General features: G+C 56.3%; 1 protein-coding gene across 11 annotated transcripts in view; it reads left to right on the top strand.

The window, feature by feature from the left end:
- VAC14 (VAC14 component of PIKFYVE complex) overlaps positions 1–17,392 on the top strand; it is a 206,075-nt gene that overhangs the window by 171,245 nt on the left and 17,438 nt on the right. For 9 of the 11 annotated variants that reach the window (XM_049703820.1, XM_049703821.1, XM_049703822.1 and 6 more), the window contains one exon: positions 8,138–8,182. The exons of the other annotated variants lie outside the window; for them this stretch is intronic. In XM_049703820.1, coding sequence (XP_049559777.1) covers positions 8,138–8,182 — 45 coding nt within the window. The remainder of the gene's footprint in view (positions 1–8,137; positions 8,183–17,392) is intronic. 11 annotated transcript variants of the gene reach the window in all.

Below are 17,392 nucleotides of genomic sequence, written 5' to 3'. Positions count from 1 at the left end.
ACGTGCCCTGTCAGGGGCCTGGGGAGAGGATGCTCGGGGAGTCGGGACTATCCTCAGACAGCACCAGGCAGAAGTGCGGGCAGCGTGGGCGCGCATGGGTGTGTGTGAGTGTGCGCGGGTGCTCTCCCCACCCGCTAGGGCCGAGGCTCCGTGGAGCTGGTGCCACGTTCCCGTTCACAGCCTCTAGGACAGTGAGGCTTCGCTTGCTTTGCAGTGTCTCCCAGGCATCCTAGGCTGATGAGAATCCTCATTGTGCAGGAGGGAAATGAGAGGAAGCCGCGGGCCTGCCTGGCTCGGTTGGAGCCGGGCTGCAGACCGCTGCACTCTGCTAATTTCGCAGCTGCCCCTCTGTCCCTTCTGTGAGAGAGTGTCGAGCCAGGTGCCTTGAGGAGCCCTGCACGGCCTGCAGACCAGGACCACCTGGCGCCCAGCTCCTCAGAGGGTCCTCCCTCCTCATCCTTCTGGGGCTCAGTATCCAGCATGGCAGTCACTCGCTGTTGCAGGGCTCACACTCCCCGTGCACCACACTGGGGCCTCAGTGGGCATGGCACCTGGCCTCCAGGGCACGCGTCACTTCCACCCCGCACGGCCACAGAGGTCTCCTAGCCCTGGGCAAAGGACCCGGTGGGCTGGACAGAAGGAAACTGTGGCTGGGCCCCTCACATTTGTTGTCCCTCCTAGCCCTTCGCTTCATTTGTCCAGCCTGCCGTTCCCCCTGAAGCAGCACCAGCCCCTGTCATTTCGAGCTACAGCTTCCTCTGGGCCACGCCAGCTCTGTGGGGCGGCTACCTGCTAAGCCAGCGTGCCACGCCACCCAGTCTGGGTTCTCAGGGTGAGCACAGCCCAGTATCCGACATGGAGGAGGCCTTGAAGACGTGTGCCTTTCTCCTTCCCATGGCCAGACGGGCCGAGGCCCTTCAGCAGAGGTTCACTGGGGCCCAGCCCTCGGAGTGTCAGCCTGCCCACCTGCCTTTCGTTTCATTTCCTTATTTTCTGCTGGTGGCTTTAAAGAGGAGCCTAATAGTGATACATGCAGGCTGAGAAGAAGCCACAGGCCTGATAAGAAACACAGTAAATGAAAAACTTTAAAAAAAAAAAAGAGAGCGAGAAGCAGGGCCTTCCCTGGCGGTCCAGTGGTTAAGACTCCATGCTTCCACTGCAGGGGTCATGGGTTTAATCCCTGGTCGGGGAACTAAGCTCCCTCATGCCGTGCGGCGCAGCCAAAAGAATTTAGAAAAGAAAATAAAAACACAGTAAATGATTCTTAACCCCCTTCTTCTGGTGTTAAGCCAGCTATGATTTGCTCCTCTCAACCCCCAAGACTGAGCAGAGAAAGGAAAGAGATTCTTCTGGCAAACAAGTGAAGAGCCATTGTTTCTGTGGTAGTGTGTTTAGCTCAGGGTCCAGGAACCGCTACTGTCTATAGAAGGACAAAGGCATCCAGACTTCTTGAGGACAAACATCTGGTGGGGGGTCTTGGCCTTGAGGAAGATGCATGACTCTCCTCAGGCCCCGGGGTGTTTCCCCCAACTCGGCTTTCCCAGGCTGCACCTCCGTGGGGCGTGGGAGTAGGGCCCCAAACTCCAGCCAGGCCCCTGGGTGGGTTGGACATCCTCTCTGTGTCCATGTGGCCTCGCTGTCTGGTGGATGTAACAGTTCAGAGGCATGTTGAGTTTGGGGAAGTCAGTGACTCCAAAACCTCGTCTCAGCCAGACTTGCTGTGACCCACTCCGGGCCCAGGCCCTTCTCCCGGCTGCAGGGACTGAGGGAGGGAAGAGAGGGACATGAGCAGATGCCACCCCAGCCCTGCCCACACCCACGCCCCCTCCCCAAGGCTCCACAGGAGTTGGGCAGATGCCACAGGCACTCAGGAGCTGGATTAAGAGGGGAGCTTCTCGAGTCAAACAGCCTTGGGTTCGAATCCCAGTTCCTCTAGTTTTTAACTCTGTGACCTGTTTCCAAGCGCGTTTTGCTTTGACTATAAGACGAAGGTAATTGTGCCTGCCCTGTCGTTTTGCGGAGAGGGTTACATAAGACCCTGCGTGTTACAGCGCTCCGCACGGCTTGGTCCAGGGGAGCTTGCTGTTCTGCCTCATGATGCGGCCTCGGCCTTCCACAGTGGTCTGTGGGGAGGGGAAACCAGACCCGGGAGAGGGTGAAAGAATTGAACCTTCTGTGCCGAGAGCTGGCTCCTGAGCGCCAGGCCTGCTGCGCCGACACCCAGGGCGCCCACCAGCGGCCTGGCCCTGGCACCGCTAAAACAACTCGGCCCTAAGTGGGTGTTCATGTACATTTCCCTCCTCTGGCCTCTCCCCGCTCCCCCCACCCCGCCCGCCACCGCCAGTGCAGACAGAACAAGCACAGAGCTTGTTTTCCCACGAACCGCTCCACTATACTCAGTAGAAAAGGAGAGGAGGGAGAAAACGCAGCCTCTTTGATAGGCTGTGATATGAGCTCCAGCGCAACCCAACAGCTGTGATCTTCACAAGGCCTGCTTCTGTGCTGGGAGGGCAGCGAGGCTGAGGACGCTCACGCTGCCGGCCAGCGCGGCCCTCCGACCAGCCGTCCTTCGGCTTCATCAGCTGCGCCTGTCCCCCCCCCTTCCTCCCTGCTGCCTCGCAAAGAGGGCTTGCCAGAGAATGCTTTCTTTTCAGCGAGTGACTGTGCTGTGAACTCGAGGGCTCCAGCCCCATCCAGCCCTGTCCATGGTGGCCGAGCACCCTCCCCGGAGAAAGGAAGCCCCCAAGATGAGGTGCAGGTGGGGGTCCAGGTGAGAGACGGGGCAGCCGTCACGAGGACCCCGAGAGCCCCACGATAAGGCTTCTGGTCCTTCTGGTCCCCTCTTGCCTCTGACACAGGCCTGGCAGCCTCTCCAGTTCAGCCAAGAGCCAGAGTCCCTAACATGTACCCCAGCTACGCCTGCCCTCCCCTCCCCCAGTGCCCCCGCTTTGCATGAGAGCCCTGTGTTGGGGGGCAGGCGAGTGAGGTGGGTGGTGGGGCTAGGAAGCCCCCGGACTTGTTTTGAATTGCAGGGTGGGAGCAGGGCACAGTGGCTCAAGATAAGAAGCTCTCTTTCATGCCCTAATTGGGAAATTCCACTTTGCTGTCCTTGTCCGTTCCTTGGCAGGGGGTCAAACGGCCTCTGCGGCTAGGGCAGCGCACACCACAGATCCTTGCCGACCCCAGCTCCGCCCCCCTCGGTCTCTGTATCCACCGGGCCTCTGGAGTTCATTTGCATCGGGGGCACCCCCTTTCCCCTGTCTCTGCGTGCCACCTTACCTGCCAGGGGGCATCGGTTGGGTCCCCAAAAGCCCATTGTGCTGATGCTAATGAAAGATGAATTGAGTGAAGTGGCAAGACCCAGATCCCTGTTCAAATGGCATTTTAGAAAAGCAGCTTCGCTTCTGGCCCCCAGCCTGCGGAGAGAGCTGCTGAGAGGCCCGCTCGGCTGTCTTCCTCTCGCCCCTTTAATGGATCGCGTTCATTCGCTCAGAATAAAAACAAATCGCTGTGACAAACACGCACCAACCTAAGTCTGTCTGTGGAAACAGGCCCTGATCCCCCTCCCCAGAATGCAGGCGGATTTGGGTCTTTCATCAGTTATAGCCGTGTTGACTGGGGTCTCCAGCTGAGGGGAAGGAGACAGAACATTGAACAGGGCTGGAGGGTTGCTTCGAGGAATTTCTTACTTCCCTCTCAGAAGAAGCGTCTCTTCCTGTCAGCTTTAAGTCAGTCTGCCCAGTTCCTTGTGTGAATCTCCTGGAGCCTTCCCCAGTCATTCTTCTCCAGGGGCCAAGGTGCTTTTGTTGAGACGCAGGACAGCAAAGGGAGTGAGTGGCAGAAGCTGCTTTGCACAACCAGCTCTTGGCTCTGATCTCCGAATTGGGACAACGCTGAGGACCTGTGAATGGCAGGGCGGAGCCGTCTGACATGGCAGAGAAGATTGCCTGCAAGAAAGCCCTGCCCTCAAACGTGAAAAGGTGTCCCTGGGAGGTACAAAGTGCAGGCAGCCCAGAGAACCCAGCCCGGCCCGTGTCCATTGTCCCCTAATGCACGGCAAAGTGCCAGCACCCCAACACCTCATAGAACCATCCGTGACCCGGGGGTGGCAGGGAGGGCTGGGGACAGCCAGTGGCTTTGCTCTGTCTCCTGCAGGCAGTCCCCCTGCTGTCCCTGTAGAGCCCAAGGTCATACACACTGGCGCTCCCTGCAAGAACGGATGTATTTTCTTCTGGAATATGGAAACCACGTGCGATAAGCCTTGCTAGGCCAGGCTGGGATTAACTAGGTGCAGCCGGGGGTGGGGGGGAGGAGAGGAAGTGCTGGCCAGAGGGAGCCCCGTGCAGCGTGCTCTGGAAGTCTGGGGAGCTTTAGAGGGAAGTGGCCCCACGTTTCAAGGGTCCTCCTGGATCCCTTGTGGGCGGAGGGCTGCTGATGGAAGCAGGGGCTGGAAGGAGGCCAGGGATCCACTCGCTTCGAGCCGGGCTCGTGGGAGGTTAGGGGTCACAGGTGAACTGGGCACGGGGAGGCCAGGTGACCCACAGAGCCAGCCGTTTGCCCCCACGTCCAGGAGCATCTGTGATGGGGGGAGGACTCGGGAGCCATCCCGCGCCTGCTGCATGGGAGGCCTTAAAAGGCCTCCAAAGACTCATCACATGGGTGGTGGCCCCTGCGGGGCCCTTTCCAGCCTCCAGTTAAAAGCACTTTCTTTGTAGTCTATACACCTGAGAAGCCCAGCTCCCCAGCCCCGTTGCCAGGGGCTGAGAGCTTGACAGTGAATTTCTTTCTGAAGCTCTAGAGGTTATGGAATCTGCAGTTGTCTCTGGACCTGTTTATACTTTACCTAAGGATGCCAGGAAACTAGCAAAGCTTTGACCTTGGTAAGTCAGACAGCGCGGTTAATTAGCAAGTAGCTGCTGGAATCGTAATGTAGCAACTTAAAATATCGGCAGGTTTGGAATTGGCCCCTAGAGGTCACTTCCATCCTCCTGCCTCCTTGGAGTTGGGCTGCATCCGAGCCAGGAGAGATAAATGGGCGTCCTTAGCTTAAAAGTGCTTTTAAACTCCTGGAACAGCAGTTGCAGAAATGTGTCCCGTTTGTCCATCGTAGAACGTGGTTCTCAGGAAGCTCTTTATTTCATCCTTTTAACCCAACCTTTTCACCGTGGGTGCCCTGGGAGGCCCCTGTGTGGTCCTCCCCCCTCTCTCCCCACAAGGGTATTCATTTAGCAGGTGGCCACAAAGATCACAGACACACGTGCACCCACTTCCCACCGCCACCCCCATCATCAGAAAAATAACACAGAAGGGTTTCCATCACATGCGGTTTGTGAAAGGCCGTCAGACCAGCTGCCCCTTCCACATAGAAGGAGAGTTTCCGTCTCTGAGCACGTGTGATGGTGACACCTTGCAGGGGCCCTGGCCTGGGGGGACCTCGGCGCTGAATTCAGCCTCAGACGGTGAGCACAAGCCCACGTGAAGTAGCGTACAGCCTGTGGGGAAGGGTGCTTTGTAACCCTGGCTGTGAGGGCCCGCCGAAGAGGCTCTTGGGACCTAAAGTGGATAATGGAACTCTCTTTACAAGTATGCAGCCTCAGCTCCAGGAGAGCATGGGCTTTGGGTCTGTTGCTCTCATCCTAAAATCTTTCAGTGTCTCTGTAGCACCAGCACATTTGCCCCCAGCTCCCTCACCCCACGTCTTAGGACATCTCCATGGGGGTGCTGTGTACCATCCACAGATCCCAGAGCTGAGGTTCTTGGTTGTCTTCCAGACTGGGTGCTGGAGGCCATTTGGGAAAACTGCCCAGTTTCCAGTCTGGACTTGCTTTTCCTCAGCCTCATTGGAAAGAAGCTATGTTCTCTTGCGGCGCCTCCCTTTTGCCCGGAGTCATTGACCCACAGAAAATCCCCACCAAGACCCGTCCTGACGTGGCCTCCTCCTCGTCGTCCTCTCCCGGGGCTCTCCTCCTACTGCCTGTCACCTCTCAGAAGTGAAACACCGAGTAAATCTGCGGATCCTTCCCTGTCTTCCTTCTAGGCCCCGGGCCCTCCAGACTCCTGCCTGGCCATTATCCTGGCCCATTTCTGGTCTATATTTAGATTACATAATCTCATTGGAACTGCCTGGCACTTGGACAGTGACTGTCTTTCTTGGTCTAAATCTCTGTTTTGACCCTTGCTCGAGAGGACAAGTCTCCCCCCGCCCCATACCCAGATCATTTGTTTTTCCTTCTGGTTTATCACAGTTGCTCACATCACCCACATTGGCCTCTCTCTCTGGAGCTGAGCTGAGATGGATTTCAAGTGCAATCCTGAGTCATCTCTCATTTTTCTCTAGTCCTCTGTCGAGCATCCCGTGCTGTCTGTTTCGAGCCTTGCCTCTCCCTCTTTCCTTTCAGAAGCTGCTTTCCTAAGCGTGAAGTTTTGCATCTCTTTCTCCGTTTCCACCGGCCGCACCCCCTGCCCGGGCTGCGGTCACAGTCATGCGCCCCAGTGCCAGCTCTCACATGTGACCCGTTTCCCGAACATGGGGCCATCTGAGCCTCCTTGTTTTGCTCCCCCAGAGAGCTGCTACTTTAGCCTAATAATGGCGCTCGTGTCTCCACTTCACTCTCAGCCTTGTCATCGGTAAACTCGTGGCCTCTTGTGTCCCCAGAAGTTCTGACTTGTTTTCTGCGCCGTTTTGCCATCTCTTTGGCAAAACCCTCTCTCTTTCTTAACCACGTAAGCTTAACACTTTTTGCTTCAGTGCCCCAGATCTATCTTTTCCTTCTCCTGATCAGGCCACCATGGCAGCCTTTCCTCCCTCCATGCCTCAATTTCCACAACGCCTTTTTTGAATCTAAATTTCACATTAACAACATACTATATAAAAGTACACAAATCGTAAGTGTACTACAGTTTGGTTAGCTTTCACTAATGGTCTACATCCGTGTAACGAGCACTCAGATCAAGAAGTAGAGGGCTTCCCTGGTGGCGCAGTGGTTGGGAGTCCGCCTGCCGATGCAAGGGACGCGGGTTCGTGCCCCGGTCCGGGAAGATCCCACATGCTGCGGAGTGGCTGGGCCCGTGAGCCATGGCCGCTGGGCCTGTGCGTCCGGAGCCTGTGCTCCACAACGGGAGAGGCCACAACAGTGAGAGGCCCGCGTACCGTAAAAAAAAAAAAAAAAAAAAAGAGCATTTCCAGCGCCCAAAGGTGCCTTTCATGTTTCTTCCCAGTTACTACCCCTACCCTCCTCCCCAAGGTAGCCACTGGCCTGAATTCTAATGCTGTACATTCGTTTACCTGGGTTTTTGTTTTGATTTTGGGTTTTGGGGTTTTTTTGGTTAACCTGGTTTTTTGAACTTCGTATAAATGGAATCACGTAGTTTGTGCTCTTTTACAAACTGTAAGCTTTCTTTGACCCACCTCGTGTTTGTGAGGTTCGCTTGTGTCCCATGTAGCAGTGGTTCACATTTCTGTCAAGTCCCCACTGTGTGAAGATGCCGTGGCTCATTCACACATTCTGCTAGTGATGGGCATTTGAGTGATTTTCAGTTTGGCACTATTGTGAATAATGCTGCCATGAGCATCCCTTCACATGTCTTCTGGTGAACATACATGTACGTTTCTCTCAGATAATACCTAGGGGTTGCTGGATCAGGGACCATATATGTGTTTAGCTTTGATAGATATTGTCCGAGCTGCACCAATTTCCACTCCCATCCATGGTGTGAGAGTTCCCATTGCTCACATCCTCACCAGCACTTGATATCATCCATCTTTGATTTTAGCTTTTCCTGTAGGTGTATGGTGGTATCACCTGTTGTTTTAATTTGCATTTCCCTGAAGACAAAGTCAAAGAACTTCTCATCACTTTTTGCCTTTTGGGTATCCTCTTTTGCAATGAGCCTGTTCCAGTCATTTCCGCATTGGGTTTTTGGTGCCTTTCTTATTGATTTGTGGAAGTTCTTTATATATTCTGGATGCAAGTCTTTCTCCAATGTGTGTACTATAATTATCTCCTCCTACCCCGTGGCATGCCTTATCACCCTTTTAAAAGTGTCTCTTGTTGAACAGAAGTTCTTTATTTTTAATGTAGTCCAGGTGACCAGTTTTTCTTCTCAGCATGTTTTATGGTTTGTGCTGCTTTTTCAGGGGATTAGGAGCTCATGAAACTACCCATAAAGCTGCCTGTTTCTGGTAAGCACTCCTAGTGAGCTTAACATTGAGTACAATCTGCCTAAAAAGGTATTATATCTTGACTCTGGACGGGGTCTTGGAGGCCACCTAGTCCAGCCTGCTTATGCAAAGATTCCCACTCCCTCTCCATCCCCCCACCCAGCTAAATCCCAGGGGCTTCTGGTGCAGCCAGGCCAGTGGAGGTCTGCAGCCTGGAGTTGGGAACCGCTTATCTAACTATGGTGGTCAGCAGGAGGTGGGAACCCAGGTCAAAGGCACCAGTACGAGCAAGGGGGCTTGACCGGCCCGTGTAGCCAGACCAAGGCAGAGGGCTACAAGGCCCAGGAGCCCAGCATCTTCCTGTGGTGCCGTCCATCTTCTTGGCCTCTGTTTGAGGTCAGCCTCACTGCTTTGGTCTCTTCCAGTGGCAGAGACGAGGTCGCCACATCACATGGCCATCATGCCCCAGCTGTCTGTGCTCCGGGGGAGCTCTGGTTGGTTCCCACGGGGTCATGTGTCCCCTGTGGTAGGGGAGGCGGTGGCAGGGTGCTGCAAGCAGCAGCCCTGACAGAACCCCAAGTGGAGTGGGGAGCGGCAGCTCTTCAGAGGAAAGGGGCTCCCACGGGGCAGCTTTCCTGAGCAGTTTTCTCGTGTGAAAAATGGGGACGCTCACCATCGTGATCTGCTGATCCTCGGGAGGTTAAATGATGTTACAAAAAAGTACTCAGAAGAGTGTCTTGCACCTGGTAACTGCGACTGTGACAGTCATTGTGAAGAGAAGCATCCACCCTCTCTCTGTGCATGTCAGAGTCAGGGAGCCCACGGGCGGGTGGGCTGGCGGTCCCAGAGCTGGCCTGGCCCCCGTTCACCCCCTTCCCAGGCCCTTGCCGCTCACTGCCTCAGGCTCAGCTCCTGGTAAGCAGATGTTCTGGGGTTGAGTGTCACTTTCTCTTGTTTTCTAGGGAAGAGTAAGAGAGAAAGCCATTGAGCAAACTAAGACTTGCCCCCAGGTGTCCCCCCTTCCTCTGCCCTTCACCCCCCCCACCGCCCCCCACCGAGACCCCACCCTGTTCAAAGCTGCCCAGTCAGGACTCTTGAGCGCGTGTGACAGAAAACCAATTCTCACGGTTCTGTTGAAAAAAATGAAGGTGCTGTGTAGCCAGGGACCAGGATTGGCAACTCCGCAGCTAGCACCCTCCTGGCGTCCTCAGGCCTCCGTCTCACCTGCTCGCCTCCACAGCAGGCTCTCCTCCCTCCTCTGTCAGCCCCGTGCCCCGCAGGCCGTCTGTCCCGTGACAGGACAGCCACCGCAGCTCTCAGCTCACTCCTCACCCTTAGCAGCCAGCCTTCAGCCGCGGGGCTGTCCTTGAGTCTCACTGGACCCGTCACTGTGCCCTGACTGTTCAGGATGGGATTGTGTGCCCACCCTCCCGTGCAGGAGAAGGAGACGTTGTTCGTGGGAAACTGGATCTGGAACCAGAATCCCAGGCTGTGGACACCAGGGAGGCAGACGCAACCAGCGCCTGCCCTGTGGTCAGGTTCAGTGCTGCCCGAAAAGGGGTGCGAAGCAGGCCCCACTGAGGGCCCACCATGGCAGCAGTGGAAGGAGAGACACTCCCTCTCCACTCTCCCAGCAGCCAGATTCTCCAGGAAGGAGGGCAGGGGGAGGGTAGAGCTGTGTGTGTGCCCCAGTGACCTTCCCAGAGACCACCGCACAGGCAGGTGGGGAGCAGGGTGGCCTCTGAGGAATTGGGCCTCCAGCTGACTCCTTCTCTAGGGCTTCCTTCCATTTGCAACACTGCACCTTGCCAGAGACTAGAAGTTGTCTGCTGTGTCATTGTGTGTGGAGCTGGGGGTTAGACTCAGACCCAGCCCCTCCCAGGACGGCCACTCGTGCCCACGCATGTGCTCCCACAATGGTAGCCCCAGGCCATGATTGAAGAGAGACCAGGAGAGTCTCGGTCTGGAGTTTAGGCTCAGTTCAGAGTGACCAGAAGGGACCTTAAGGGTCAGCTGAGGTCTTTCACACAGGAGGGAACCGAGGCTCTGATTTTCCCAGTAAACATTTTCCTCGCGCTGCCCCGTGCCCCGCCTGGGCTAGGCCGACGCAGGACCAGCCATCACAGTCCACACACGGGGCACTCAGGTGTAGCAGGAGCATGGGGGGGGCGGCAAGGAAGAGCTCAGGCTAACCCAGACGGGGGACAGGGGTCAAAGGTTCACTCCCCCTGGTTCATTCCGTGGCTGTTCCTGGAGCACCCGCGGTGTGCCAGGCCCCGTGCCAGCCCTGGGCACACACATAACCGAGAGCCGGTTCCTGTCTTCACCGAGGTGGCAGTCCGGTGGCATAGGCAGACAGATGACAAGTGACTAAGAAATGTGTGCCCCGGTGTTGTGATTCCTGCTCTGGAGGAACTGCAGGGGCGGGGGTGTCCTCAGGTTCGGGCCTGTGGGCCGGGGGGTGCCCGTAGCTTCAGCAGAACCAAGGAGCTGTGACCTGGATCTGATGTTTTCTCAGAGCATAAAGGTGCCCTAGTTTTCCCTCTCCTCAGGCTCAGCTGAAGCTACGCCAAGCATTGGCTGTTAAAGGCTGCCTGAGATGAGGTTTGGAGCCAGAAATCTATAGAGCCAGTGCATTTGTGACCTTGTTGAAAATGCTTACTGAGGAAAATCGGGGTGTGGGGGGTAGGATTTGGGAGTTAGGTTGTTGTGGTTTTTTTCCTTTTAAAAAAAAAAAAAAAAAGAATCAGTTTGTCCGTCCTCACCCGCATCCCCTTCCCTCTCTGCACAGCCCCTCCTGGGTTGCCTGACTCCTCCAGCCCCATGGCACTCATCCCTCCCGTTTGTCCACACCTCCCCCATCCCCAATCCCTCTCAATCCCCTGTGCTTCAGGAATGAAAAATACCAAGTGGGTAAAATTAAGGAGCCTGGGTATAGCCCTGGAAATTAGGCCACAGCTGTCAGGCCAGGCAAGAGTCCTTGTCTCTGAATCGGAACTGCCGGGAGCAAGCGCTCGGCCCCTCCCCTGTGAGGATGGATAAAAAGCCCCAGCTCCCCCCTCCCCCGGGAAGGGGCTGCTGCCTGCTGGCCTCAGGAGGGCCAGGGAATGCTGTTTGTCACTGAGCAGACCTGTCCCAGTGCCCACCCGCTGGGGCACCGCAGTGGGCAGAGCTCATCCCTGCCCTCCGAGGGATGGTCCCAAACTCGAGTAGCGATGATGCTCTGTGGGAGGGGTGGGGTCGAGGAGCGCCTGGCCCTAATGGAGGGGTCTGAGGAAGCTTCTGGAAAGGGATGCTGTCTACCTGAGCCATGAAACATAAGGAACTGCTGGGGGTGAGGGTGGGAGGAGAAGGTGCTTGTGAGGTAGGAAGAGTCGGCTCAGAAGCCCAGGCGCCAGGGCCCGGGCAGCCCCAGGGAGCTGGGAGTGTGGCTGGGACCAGGCCCAGGCAGCCCTGACGTATTCCCAGCAAGCCACCGAAGGGCCTGCGCAGGCTCAGAAAACTCTCTCCACCTGCCCTGGGCCTGCACAAGTCCTGAGAGACACCCCCAACACGTGGCCACCCTGGAGTCCTTGGGATGGCACTGAGCCAGGGGGACTGCAGGGCCTCATGAGGCTACACCTGAGGCAGCTGGTCGCAGAGCCCCGTGCCCTGAGCTCCAGCGAATGGCAAGGAAGTGGGGCCCAGGGCTGACGGTGGCGGGGACACTTGCTCGCTGTCCACAGCTGTGCCGTTAGCCTCCTCCAGCACCGAAGGCTGGTTAAGGAGAGGCTCAGGAAGCTTGCCTGACAGGGCTCTGGCTGCTGCATCACTTTAGAAGGTTCTGTGATGCTGGGACCGGCAGTGTGAGCAGATAATCTGGACTAAGTTTAAAACCTTCTGGAGGCTCCAGACATCCCTGCCCTGCTTTCAGCCAGTTAATTCCAGGTGCCTGTGAATTCAGCCAGCTGGCCTCAGCTGCTCCCAGAGAGCAGTCAGCTTTTCCCTTCCTCCCACATGAGCTGGTCCCCTTCCTGACAGACGAGGCCTGCCTCCTCTGAGCCCTCTCCTGAACGGGACCCCTGCCCACCTCTGCCGGTAGCCCCTGGCCCTAACAGGTGGCAGGTTCCTGGAAGTTACCTCACTTCCTTCCTGCCCTTGAAACCTGAGCAGCTGCCCCAGTCCAATTCCTTCTGCCTCTCCCGGCCCCCCCAGTAGCGTGGTAATTGGTTTCTCAGATCTTCAGCTGTGCACCCCATCTGTGAGTATTTCCCGGTCCCGACCCTCCGCAGGAAGACCTGTGATCTTACTGCTGTGGAGACCCCACGGGGAGGGGGCCGTGGAGAAGGGACTGTGCCTCCCTTTCTGCACCCCTCCCGTTCCTCTGCCCCACTCCCGCCAGTGAGGCCTGAAATAGCACCAGCACCGCCACCTTCTGCCCCCAGCCCCACCGCACAGCCCAAGGTCACACTCCCCCCAGGATGGGGTGCTGGGCCTGGTGTGACGGAGCAGCAGCTGCCTGGTGATATCTGTCCCCAGCTCAGCTCCCGAGATGAGTATCTGTAATTACAGCTCTTGGAAGGTCACAGCTTTCGATTCATTTTTGTGGTGTTTGGAAAAAAGTTCAAACGTCCCTATACATGTTTAGTCTTCCCGAGCCAGCTAGGGGTTTTCTGGGAGAGAAAAGACAGCCATCAAAGATGTGCCCACAGGCCAAGCGTAATGGCTGTGGAGAGTGGGGGGCCTGGGCTGGGGGAGGAGAGGCGGATAGACCTGGACAGGCGTGAGCGCCCTCGGGGCTGGGGAGGGCGGAGGGTGGCACGGAGCCGCAGTGCTGGCTCACCCACAGCTGAGCTGCCTCTCGAGGGCCACGAGAGGCCTCGGTGGCGGCCACCTCCCTGAGATGTCATCATCTGAGTCCTGCAGCGATGGTCCCCGCCTGCCGTCTGCCCAGTTCGTCCCTGTTCCTCAGCCTCGACTTGGCTCTGACCTTCCCCTCAGAAAGGGCATCTATAAAGGCAGCCCCCAGACCCTCTGTACTTAAAAGTGGAAGAAGGTGGTTGCATGAGACAAAAGCGATTAAAGTAGCAGCCCAGAAGGGAGGCCTCCCCGTGCGAAGCTGTGATCTCTCAGATCTCACCCTGCCTGGCTGCAGCGCACCCGTCATCCCCAGGCCCTCTGTGCGAGGCGGCTTTCTGGCTCTGATGGAAGATGGGGGCTTCATCTCCATTGATGAGACTTTGCTGTTCTGCTGCGATTCTATTTCAGGAGAAGCCTCCCCTGTAGCAGGCACTCGTGTCTCAGAGCGGAGCCAGGCCTTTTCTCCCGAAAGGAGTATTATGCTAATCACTCCTTGCAAACAGGCAGACTTTGTAGGAGGTTTGCCTGGTTTTAGATGAAGCCTACGCCTTTGAAGCAAAGAGCCACCGTAGCTAAAAATATCATTTCCCGGCTGTTGATCCTCTCATTTGTAAGATGCTTGTTTCCATTGTCAGATCTCCCCTGCTCTGTCTCTGAGATCTCCATGAGGGAGTCCAAGATGATCCCCAGATGTGTAGGTTTCTAAATGATTTCTGTATTGTTTAAAAAGAAATTTTAATCCACGTAAGATAAAAATTGAAATAACGCAGAAGAATGTACTGCAAAATGTAGAAGACCTTCCCCACCGCTTCCTCCCCCAGACATAGCCTCTACTTTCAGTTTCATGTATCTTCTTCCAAAACTTGTCTTTGCATTTATAAATGTATAAGTCTGTTTGGTTGTGGTTAAGGCTGAGGTTTTCCGGCAGAGGATTCCAGACTCAGAATTGTTCTGCAGCTTGCTCTGTTTTCACTCACTCACACGTCACCCGTCGTTCGGCAGGCGAATCTCCGTCAGGATCCCAAGCTCATTGGGACGCTGCCCTCTAACCTCTAGGCTGAAGCAGAATGGCTCAGGGTCACTCTCCCTTATCAAGGCCTCCACATCAGCGTTAAACTCCATCGCCCGTTTTCTGTGTGCGGCGTCCAGACTCTGCTCCAGGGGCAGTGGGTGGTGTGGTGATGGGGTGCTGGTGTTTCCCCGGCAGGCCCCTTGCCTGGCACAGCTCTGCTGGAGGTCAGAGGGCGGCCTGTTCTGTAACCAAGACCTGGGACTCCTCAGGCACCTGCAGGACACTGTCACATCTGGAGCCCTTTTTCATTCTCGTGCGTCTAATCCGATAAAGATTTCCCAGGCTGGAAAGGGACATTCGGATGAAAAGCCTATTTCATGCGTCTTAAATTTCCCTGAAAATGACTGATCACAAAAGGAGTTTTTTCAGCCTCCTGACAGGATGGAGGAGGGTACCAGTAAGAGAAACCCCCCTTCCGTTTGGCCACGAAGAACTAAAGGAGTCCCCTCCACACTCTCTTTGTCCATCCCTTCTGCTGTTGACCCTTCCGTCCTCCCAGCCCTTTCACTCTGATCTCTTCACATTGTCCAAGAGACTCAGCAGTGAGGCTGCTGTGATATTTGCTCTTTGTTACCAGCAGTAGGTATTAGTGTTTCACTTCCCGTTCTGTTTTCTGACGTTTATCTCAGTGCCCTTTAAGTGGGCACTTGTAAAGAGCTACAGAAAACAATGTCAGTTCATAAAATTCCATAAAACTCCCAGACTAAAGATTTGAAGGCCAGAAAGGCACTAATCAGTCTAGCTCCTTAATCGGAGACTGTTATCTCCTGTGGAAGCCAAATGTAGCCAGGAAGGCGGGAGAGGCACATGCCAGAGGGGGCTAGAGCTGAGCTTCCTCCCCCAGGGCCTCTGAGGCTGGGAGAGGAGACGCCACCCGAGGAGAGAGTGGTGGTGCAGTCCTGGGCAGGCGGAAGTCTGGCCGGAGAATTCATCTGTTCCGCCCTTTGGACAGCTCGAGTCGGGGCTGTGCACAAAGGGCTTAGGACCCTAAGGTGGAGACAAGGCAGAAATGCAGGGAAAAACAGGACCCCGGCTCTGGGGAGGTGAGCGTGTGGTTGGGAGAAGGAAAGCAACAGGCCCTTCACCAGAGCTCTGAGGCAGAGCCCAGGCTCTGCAGCCCTTTGCGGCTGCTGGTGAAACCTCCCCATTTCCACATGGAGAGTGGCATCGCCGGGCTTGCAGCAGTGGCAGTTTGGGGACAGTGGTTCTCGGTCCTGACTGTGAAGCCTGTCAGGAATACAAATCGCCCCCTTTCTGGAGTATCCCAAACAGTCTTCGGGTAACTCCAGTGTAAGCCAGGTTCAGGGGTCTCTCAGTAAGGGGCTCTTTCTGGCGTGGAGGGCTCTCCTGGTTCTGGAGGGTCATTGTGAGACCTTCTGGGTGGGCAGGTACACTAGTGGAGCAAGAGATGGGCACTGAGACTGCCACCAGAGCAAAATGGCCACCGCTAGTGGGCGCTCTTCAAGGCACAGTAGATCCCTTGGGGGAGTCACCACGGAATGTGAGATAGACGGGGATCTCTGTGATCACCCGACAGGACCCACACCACGAGGACAGCCTGTCTGCGTGAAGAATTTGAGGAGGGGGACATTCTGGCTTTGGTGCAGTGACCACGTGACCACTGGGCTTCTGGGCCCAGGTCGCGTGCATGGCTTTAAGGGTAGAGGGGCAGAGTTATGGGAGCTCAGGCCTCGGAGTCTGGGCTCAACTCTGACTAAGGTAGAAGGGAGGAGGTGCTCACCATCTGTAAGCGTTTGTGGTCGTATAAGCAGCAGCAGGGAGTGATCCCTTGGCCTGGAACGAAGGACTAGTTTGGGAATAATGGGATGAAGTAAAGGAAATTGTGAACAAGCAGCTTGGTAACAGGAAGACCGTTGGGGCAATCCGCAGAGCCCTTCCCGGGGATGAGGGGGCAGCCCCAGCCGGGCTCTCCGAGCTCCCGGCACTTCAGTTACTTGCCTGCCTCATTTCTCAGAAGGTCACCCCCTTAGTTTGAAGGGGGAAATGTCAGAGATTCAGGGGTGCCTTTCCCTTACCTGTCCCAAGACAGACCCTCTACCTCAAGGGACCCTGATTATGGTCACATGTCATGGGGTGAAGAAGTGTCTGTGCCCTGGGCATTCGTCACAGGGAGTTGGAGCCCTCAGGTGGAAAGAGGGGCTGGCCCGGGAGGGAGAGGTCTGTCCTTCTGCAGGTGACACACCGTGTGGGACTGTCTGGCAGTATGAAACTTGAACTCTGGGTCAGGGACTTGACTCCACCACTGCCCTGGCTGTGTGGCTTGGATTTCTTCCTCTGTCCCATGAGCGCTGATCTCTGAGGGCCTCCATGAGCCTGGCTGGAAGCTGGCAGGGGTGTAGGTGGCAGGCAGGTCTGGGGCCAGGAAACAGTTTACCAGGCTGGCTGTGCGTTGGCGTCGAGGCAGCTCGAAGCCTCTTCCCAGGCCGGGCCACCTCCGTGGGAGCCTGAGTGTATCCTGGGGAGGAAATCCCTCCTGGAAGGCCAGGAGCTCAGAAGACTTCAAAGGGGAGAGAAGTTCCATCCGGTTCTCTAAGGGTCCACCCAGGGCACTCCCAGGCATGCGGGGCTCAGGGTGCTGTCTCCCTAGCCGTCTCAGCCTGGATTCAGAGCGCCGGGAGTCATTGTTCTAAAACCCCCACCTCGCCCTGGAGCTCAGGCAGCAGCAGGCCTGGGAACCGGCTGATGGAGTCATCCCCACGGGTGACTCGCCCCCCGCAGGCTCCCAGACTCTGCCTCCTGTCTCACCCCTTGGAGACAGGCCACCACTGCAGCAGAGCAGCCCAAGTATAGGTGCAGATCACCGCTGTCCCGACCAGGTGTGGCCAAGTGTGGTCAGTGCCTTCCACCCCCAGAGGTAGCCCCAGGGTGAGGGTGGGGTAGAAGGAGCTGGATTGCAGATAAACTGCCCCAGAGCCACAGGAAGGTCCTGGAGAAACTTGGGCTCTGGTCCATCAGAAGGCCTAGTGATATCTGTAGCCAAGGTGCCCTCCTTCTCCCCAAAAAACCATCCGTCTTCCAGAAAAAGCACTTCCAAGCCCCTGTGCAAGCTGGGCCCTGGATACTGCGAGCTGGGTGTATGGCGAGGCAGCAGCTAAGAGCTCGGGTGCCCAGGTGGGCGGACCAGATGGGGACCTTGGCAAGGCTCTGGGCTTTGCCCTCATCCTCTGTAAAAGAGGACGGCTAAAATGACGCCTGTCCCGTGTTAAAGGGATTTAAGGTACAGGACGTGCCTAATATGGAGAAAACGCTCATAGATGTCAGTTATGTGGGCCAACGCTGAGGAAACGGTGATTCAGCTT

Source organism: Orcinus orca, chromosome 20 (genome assembly GCF_937001465.1).
Source record: "Orcinus orca chromosome 20, mOrcOrc1.1, whole genome shotgun sequence".
Taxonomy (NCBI): Eukaryota; Metazoa; Chordata; class Mammalia; order Artiodactyla; family Delphinidae; genus Orcinus; species Orcinus orca.
This window is presented reverse-complemented; position numbering and strand designations above follow the sequence as displayed.